General features: G+C 25.2%; 1 protein-coding gene across 1 annotated transcript; it reads right to left on the bottom strand.

Moving 5' to 3' along the window:
• Positions 1-868: 868 nt before the first annotated feature.
• LOC115033147 lies at positions 869-7,262 on the bottom strand. The gene is made up of 3 exons (XM_029485229.1): positions 7,030-7,262; positions 2,167-3,065; positions 869-1,501 (listed from the first exon to the last, which is right to left on the bottom strand). The coding sequence occupies exons 1-3, from the start codon at positions 7,260-7,262 to the stop codon at positions 1,491-1,493; spliced, it is 1,143 nt and encodes a 380-aa protein (XP_029341089.1). The 3' UTR covers positions 869-1,490.
• Positions 7,263-7,814: the final 552 nt, after the last annotated feature.

Genomic DNA, 7,814 nt, shown 5'->3' with positions numbered 1-7,814 from the left:
TATAACATTTTAAAAAATATATTATTTTTTTTTTTTAATAGATTTCTTCATGTATATGAACAAATTATGTTATATATATACAACAAGTAATAAGGAGCATATATATATTTATATATAAGATGTATATGGTCCTTATTAATTTTTTAATCACCTTGTAAAATTTTTTATTATTTATTACCACTAGTGCCTACACATCATCATTTGAATGCAAAGGCAATACATATTATTTATTATGACCTTAATCATTAAATTATATTATTAGCAATATTTAATAATATGTTAAATGATTCAAACATAATTATACAATCAAGATAATAGATTATAAATTAAATCTTTTATTCATAATAAATAATAAGTTTAAATGTTGATTAAATTAATTACTTAATATCTATATACTGATATAGTAATATATTATCATACCTAATTATTAAAATATATATAAACTTAAATTATATATTCAAACAATCATTTTTCAAATAAACTTTAAACATCATTTAAGTATTAACAGTTATTTTAATAAAAAATTAATTTTTTATGACAATCAGTACTTAATGGTTTTAAATTTATTTTGTAGTGTAAATTTAATGTTGATAAAATGCATTTTTTTTAGAATATAATAACAAAAAAAGCAACATAATTGAAAAAAATATTGCAATCGAAATGAAAATTTATTATTAAATTTAACACAAAATTAAATTAAAATAAATCAAATAATGAGAAAAATATTAAAATAGTATGCTACAAATTTCTATATTATCCTATTGAATACAATCATAGTAAGTTTAGTCAATCATCATGACAAATAGCCTTCAGTTAGTTTATAATTTAAAATAAATATATATTTTTCATTCATAATTAATCAACAAAACATCATTTGCAATAAACATTGCATTGTAATGGACCTTAAAACAATAATCATAATACATATATGAAAAAAAAAATTACATAATTAATCAAATGCAACCACTAAAATTGTATAGGAATTAGAGAACATAATAGATAATTTACCCACATGAACTAATGAATACCCTGGAGTTAATTTTATAGACCTAATAGAAACATATTTTTTGACATCAAATATTTCATATGCATTTGGAAGAATCGATTTTATTAACAAATATCTATCATTTAAATGTGTTAGAGATAAAAGATTTAATATTGCATTAACAGCTATTTTTTGTGTCACTTCAAATCCGAACAACGTGGCACCTATGAGATCAAACTGAAATATACTTTGATTAACATTATAATAAATATATTTTCTAGTACAGTCAAATGAAAATGTATTGCATTCAAGCCAAAATATGTTTAAGAATGAATTATTTTTCAATGTGATAAATGGAGTTGTAGGTCCTCTGTTTTCTACTCCAATACAGTTGTCGATCGCCTTGAACTGAGTAACAGGCCCTAACAAGGGTATCTTTAATCTATTGTTTTCCATACATCCGTTGAATTGATAAAGAATTGCCAAATGTTCTGCAGCTTCAAAATTATTTTTTTTCTGAAAATTAAAATATAATAAATGTAAATTTGTTTCTTTTATAAGCCAAATAAGATATGATAAATAAATTAGCCTGTAATAAAATAGTTAAAAAAAATAGTATTTACAATCATAATATAGCACTAAAAAGTTTAATTTAAATCCTAAAGTGTTTAAAAGATCAGATTTATTTAAATAAAATTTAAATGGTTATTTAACAATAATAAAAATAAATAGAAAAGAGTACCTATATTATGATAAAAAACAAAAAATATATTTTATACTCAACAAAAATCCATATTTAAATTACTTTTCACTTTGAATACTGTAAAATTATTTTTATTTAGCTCAAATCATAGAGTAATTACTAATTAGTATTTACTCAAGTGTATAAATAGTATATAATTCCAATATTGTATTTAACCTACACTGTTACCTACTATGATATATATGTTAAAGTGAGTTACGGTTGTAGAATTAAATGGTATCATGCAAATTTCCCTAAATACATTTTTTTATTTATTGAATTTAGCTATGGATTTTATTTGCAGACATTTTATATACAGTTAGATACGGATTGTATGTAATGAGTTGGATGGCAAAAATATTTTAGATTTCAAGTTTAATAATCAATTGCAGACAAACAGTACTATTGACTTATTCTTACTTTAAGTTTTTAAATTTACCGGTTTTTGTGATTCCAATCATGAGTCTATAGTCTGAGCATTTCATGCTATCAACAATGCATCCTCTTGAGCTAAATTGCAGTTCTTTATATGTTTTTTCTGTACTCAAATCAGTTACAAATAATGTACTAGTAGCTGGATGCACTAATGCTAGTTTATTATCATATAAATCAAATTTTGTATCACAATGATCAATTAAGAACTCTTCGTTGAAATCATCCTTATTCAAGCCATAATCAACAGATTTCTGTGTCACTTTAAAAAATTTTTTGTTGAACTGAGTATTCTTAATTGAATATACAAATATAATGGAACAAACTTCAAGTACCAAGAATCTTTTATTACCGATTACTTTGAGTGGATATTTTTTTAAAAGACGTTTTTTAATTAATTCTCTAAGTAAATTAAATAATGGCAAAATTCTTCTTTCTATAGGTTTATTTGCACCATTTAAAATAAGTATGTCAATTGGTTTTCTATAATAGTAATTTATATTTACTATATAATCATCAGTATAATATGATTGTACAGAACGTCGACGAGGTATTCTAATGAACGAAAAATGGTTGTTTTTCATATTATTGACAATCGTTATATAATGGTTAAAAGTTAGCCAAGCATCACATAAAGGCCCAAATAATTTTTGTGAAACTATTTCAGCATATAACATACATTCTGAATCATGTCTTGCCCTATAATTTAGACACCTATTGTAATCAATGGCTCGTATATTTAAATCCTTACAAATCCTCGCCCATATCTCATTTTGGTTTAAATATACACATCGCCACTTCTTATTAACTAATTTCAAGTTCAAAACATCATTGAAGCCCAATTGTAGGACAATTTTACTTATGATTTCAAGTGGAAGTTGTTCAAAAATATCACACGAGTCAGATCTAAAAAAAAAAAAAATATTTTTTACATTATTATCAATGATAAAACATTATCCATCTAACTATTATCTAAAAACTTTAAATCAATTTATTAAATGTTTATCTTAATCTGTTACTCAATTTTTTTTTTTTGTAATAAGCTCTATATCTGATGGTAAAACATTATGTCTGATAATAAGGTTAGTTTTTCCACAGGTGTTCACAATACCATAATTTACCATAAAATATCATAAGTTAAAAATGCCAAGCAATTTATAAAATTCTTAGTTAATTTTTAGCTTGACATTAAAACAGAATACACAAGTTATAGAAAAAATGTATTTTTAAAGAGGTATTACTTATTATTAAATAATGATAGCATGTTCGAATTATTCGTTTAATTTCCATTGAGAAGTAAGATTATGTATTACTAAATTATTATTTTTATATACCTACTATTCTATAGTTATGTTTTTAAGATCTGTGAAAATAAGGTAAAAGAAAATATGAAAAACAATTATATATACTGATTTTGTAATCTATAAATTAAGTGTTCAATTATCGGATAGATAAACAAGTTTATAATATTATATAAAGAAATATGGGAAGTAATTTTATTTTAGTAACGTAGATTATATAAATAAGTCAATTTTCAAAGGTAATATTTATTTCTTGACATATTTTACTAGTATTGTCTATACTGACAATCATGTGATTACAGTAGGATTAAAAAAATATGAGACAATAATTTCTCTCAACAAAACTGTGAATCTGCTAGCACCCGTAAGAAATACATGCTGCTCGACCCATACCGGCCATTATTTAGTACAGAACAAAAATCTCTAGTGAAATCCTTAATTTATTTTTAATATCAATAGAATTACTAGTTTTATGAAGTGTATATTGTATATATTATATTCATCTTTGAACAAACTAATTTATGAATAATAAATAACAATTGTAAAACGCCTTATTTATTTTCATTAGTCAAAATAGACTTACATTTTGTGTCCCATGATGTGGGAGGCTAAAATTAATATTTATATAAGTAAGTACAACAGTATTTTTAATGAAATTTATATATTATTTTAAATTTAATGGAAAACTATAAGAAAAAGATCAGTAGTATAATTGTTAGTTTTAGATATGGGTATAAGATAATTCAAAAATTAACAATGTAGGTAGTTTAAAATTATTATTTTTATGGTACATGAAATTATAATATAAAATAAATAATGTGAAATTGGAATGATTATAGAAGTCTTCAAGGTTTTTTTTCATATTAATTCCTATTTGGGAACAAAATATTTTATACACTATTGTTGATAGGTTATATTTTCAATATTACCATCACTATTTAGTATATTTTTCAGAACTATTTGTTTTTTTTCGCGATATGTAGAAACTAGCTGATCCCGTGCACTTTGTTGCCCGTTAAATGTACCAACTCTATTTGACTCAAACTTTTTTCAATTTGTTATTTAATATTCGGTGTATGGTGTTCAAAATGTATCTTAACTTTTCCGTTTCCCTGAATAAAAATTCTGATTCGCAGCAGTATATTATCAGGTAGGCAATCTACCTACGGTAGATCGCGGACCTCATGCTGTTTGTATGTGGGTGTATGATTTAACTCTAAAGTATCGAAGTTATACCAAGTTTGTCATATTCCACCTATGGTGGATCAATAATATCAATTAATACAAAATACTAACCTAACATAACTACTACTATCAGATGAATAGAAAAAACCAAATTTAACCATTCCTAAATTAGTCTGTCTTCTTACCAGAGGTTTAATCTACACACAAACATTACCGCTGCCGGGTTTAAGTATAAAAATGTCTATTGCCCGACGTTAACCGTAGATCGCAGACCAAGACGGACGACTAATTTTAATAGGTATATAATAAAAAATTCACTAAAATTATTATAATTATACTAAACATTATAAATATTAGGAATAGATAAATAAACATCAAAATTACCACTATTAATATTTCCAGTTAGATGCAATCTTTTTACTGGGAAATGTATCTACACCAAATTTAGCATAAATATTATTATTATTATAATAAATTTCAAATAAAAATGGGAAAATATTTCCAGCTGCAACCAATTCGCAATAACAACCGTAGACAGTAGGATTGACCATTTCACGAACATAAGCCTTAGCAGTGAAAAAGTTGTCACCATTTGAATTGTAAGACATAGTAATAAAGTTATTCCAATTATCAGACACATATGAAACAGTTGTATTTCGGATCTCCTAGCATCTTTCTTGAGTGTAATACAAATGAAATGAAATTGAACGGAAAAGGCAGGAATAATCACTGATAATTGGTACAACTAATTTTTTAACGTGTTCCTGGTAGTGATGGGAAAAAATAACAGGAACAGTGATTTATAACAGTTACTACTATAGTAACAGTCAATAACAGCAGTAACTGTTATAAAATAAATAATTAATATTGTGCTATTGTTATTATTATATCAATATAGATATACAAATTACATGTAAAAAATTATTTTTACCGATTTCAATCCTTTAAAATCAAAATTTTGAAAAATCCTTTCTTAGTGCCCAATGAAATTATTATAAAAATCTATCCTCAAAATTTCAAATCTATAACTCAAATAGGTTCGGCTCTGCGTTGATTATTGGTAAAGTACACTTTCCTTTATATATATAGATGTATTCAAGAATAGATATTTCTTCTATTTTTACTGGTTGGTATCATCACAAGAATAATTAATTATTTGCCTACTTCATTTACATCAATAAATATTAAATAAAATACATTAAAATATCTATAAATAGATACGAGTATTTACCCACATTTTAAAACTATAGGGTTAGTATAGTTTGTTAGTAATTGATAAAAATCATACTTTAAAATATATAAACATATATAATTAATGCTACTTTATGCTAATTAATGGAACCTTTTTGGCATAAATCTAGTTAAGCGCCACAGGAATTTTTCCAGTTTCTTTTCGGAAGCCTAAGTACTACGAGTCAAAAACGATGGTGCAAAAATAAATTATCGGAAATCATTAGTTTTTAGGAATAGGTCACAAGGTAAAACCAATTTCACTTGCTATTAGAAAAAAAAATTAATACATTAATTTAAAAAACTCAGTATTAGACTCTGCCCCAGACTCCAACTCTGAATCATTCGGTCCCAGACTCCATTATATTCTTCACGTTTGCAAGGTCGTAAAGAACTGAACACAATTTTGCCACCACATTTTTTCCACATTGTTGGTGTGTGCTCTGGTCCTGTTTAAAGTGAATTGAGTGATTTACAGTTAGATGTGTGTGACCCTCATCTTTTAAACAATCATACCAAGTGGTTTAACATAAGTCAAGGGTTGTTTTTGATTTTAATTTCCCAGATGCTCCCAGCAGGGAATGACCACATGTATATGAAAATAGTATAAATATAAATTAGCTATAACTAGGGTCCAACCACCAATTTCTGACCTCCCATAGTTTTTAGCATGCTTAACTATATAAGTATGTTAAAACAAATAAAATGCCAAAAGTTCCAAAAACATGGTAAAATAGAGTATTGTACAAATGTGTAAAACACCAAAACTTCATGAGGCAGTAACTTAAAAACTATTTATTTCCAATAATTTATTTTTACACCATTATTTTTAAAACATTGATTTACTTAAGTTTCAAAAATAAAATTAAAAAAATCATTATTAGCCTCGTTATTAGCTGAACCATACCTTTGTGCGTATCCGTAGAACAAAGAAAACCATGAATTTCATAAGGCTATAAATTAAAAACTAATGATTGCTGCCAATTTATTTTTGAACCATTGTTCTTTACTTAATACTTTAGTATTTACTGTTACACACAAAATTCCAAAAAGAAAAATTGTGTAAGCGCTTAACTAGATATGTTCTACTTTTTTATCATACAATATATGATGGTAATTATTAATTATTATTAATGAATAAAAAATCCACTTACTCATTTAATTCACAGGGTGACATGATTTCTGTTTTTCCACCATCAATATTAATTTCACCTAATTTAGTTATTGTACAATCAATATTCATATCGTCTGATTTAGTTATTGTACAATCAATATTTTTATCGTCTAATTTGCTATTTAGACCATCAATATTCATATCGTCTGATTTAGTTATTGCACAATCAATATTTATATCGCCTGATTTAGTTATTGTACAGTCAATATTCATATTGTTTAATTATGTGATCATCCACATCTAGAATAAAATTAATATAGATCTGAAAAAAAAATACAAAATAGAAGTTACTCATTTTTATACCTATAAATGTATAGTTATTATTTTATAGGTAGGTTATTCTATCAAAGTAAGCCCCCAATAATGTCCATAGCCCCCAAACATTTCCTACAGTTTGTTTTAAGCTTATTCAATATTATTAAAGTAAGGTTTTAGCTGAATAATAAATGTAATATTTTCGGAACTAAATGAAACATGTACCTATGTCCTATAATATATCACATCCCTGTACATGGTAATCAAGGTTTTACAGTATCTACCAAAATTTATTTATATGTTCCAGATTAATTTATCACATCAATGTATTTTACTGTTGAATTAGTAATTTTTAAGGAAATAAGTAGGTAATATAGTAGAGGTGGCCACAATGAGGATCTTGAGCCTGTGGCTACATGCGGTTCTTAAATCAGTTTTGTCTGGCTCTTGAAACCAAGCTTAGAGTAAAATTAATAAATATAATTCCGTTAAAATTATTAGATAGTGTTT

Source organism: Acyrthosiphon pisum, chromosome X (genome assembly GCF_005508785.2).
Source record: "Acyrthosiphon pisum isolate AL4f chromosome X, pea_aphid_22Mar2018_4r6ur, whole genome shotgun sequence".
Classification (NCBI taxonomy): Eukaryota; Metazoa; Arthropoda; class Insecta; order Hemiptera; family Aphididae; genus Acyrthosiphon; species Acyrthosiphon pisum.
The sequence above is the reverse complement of the archived record's forward strand: the minus strand, read 5'-3'. Positions and strand labels throughout refer to the sequence as shown.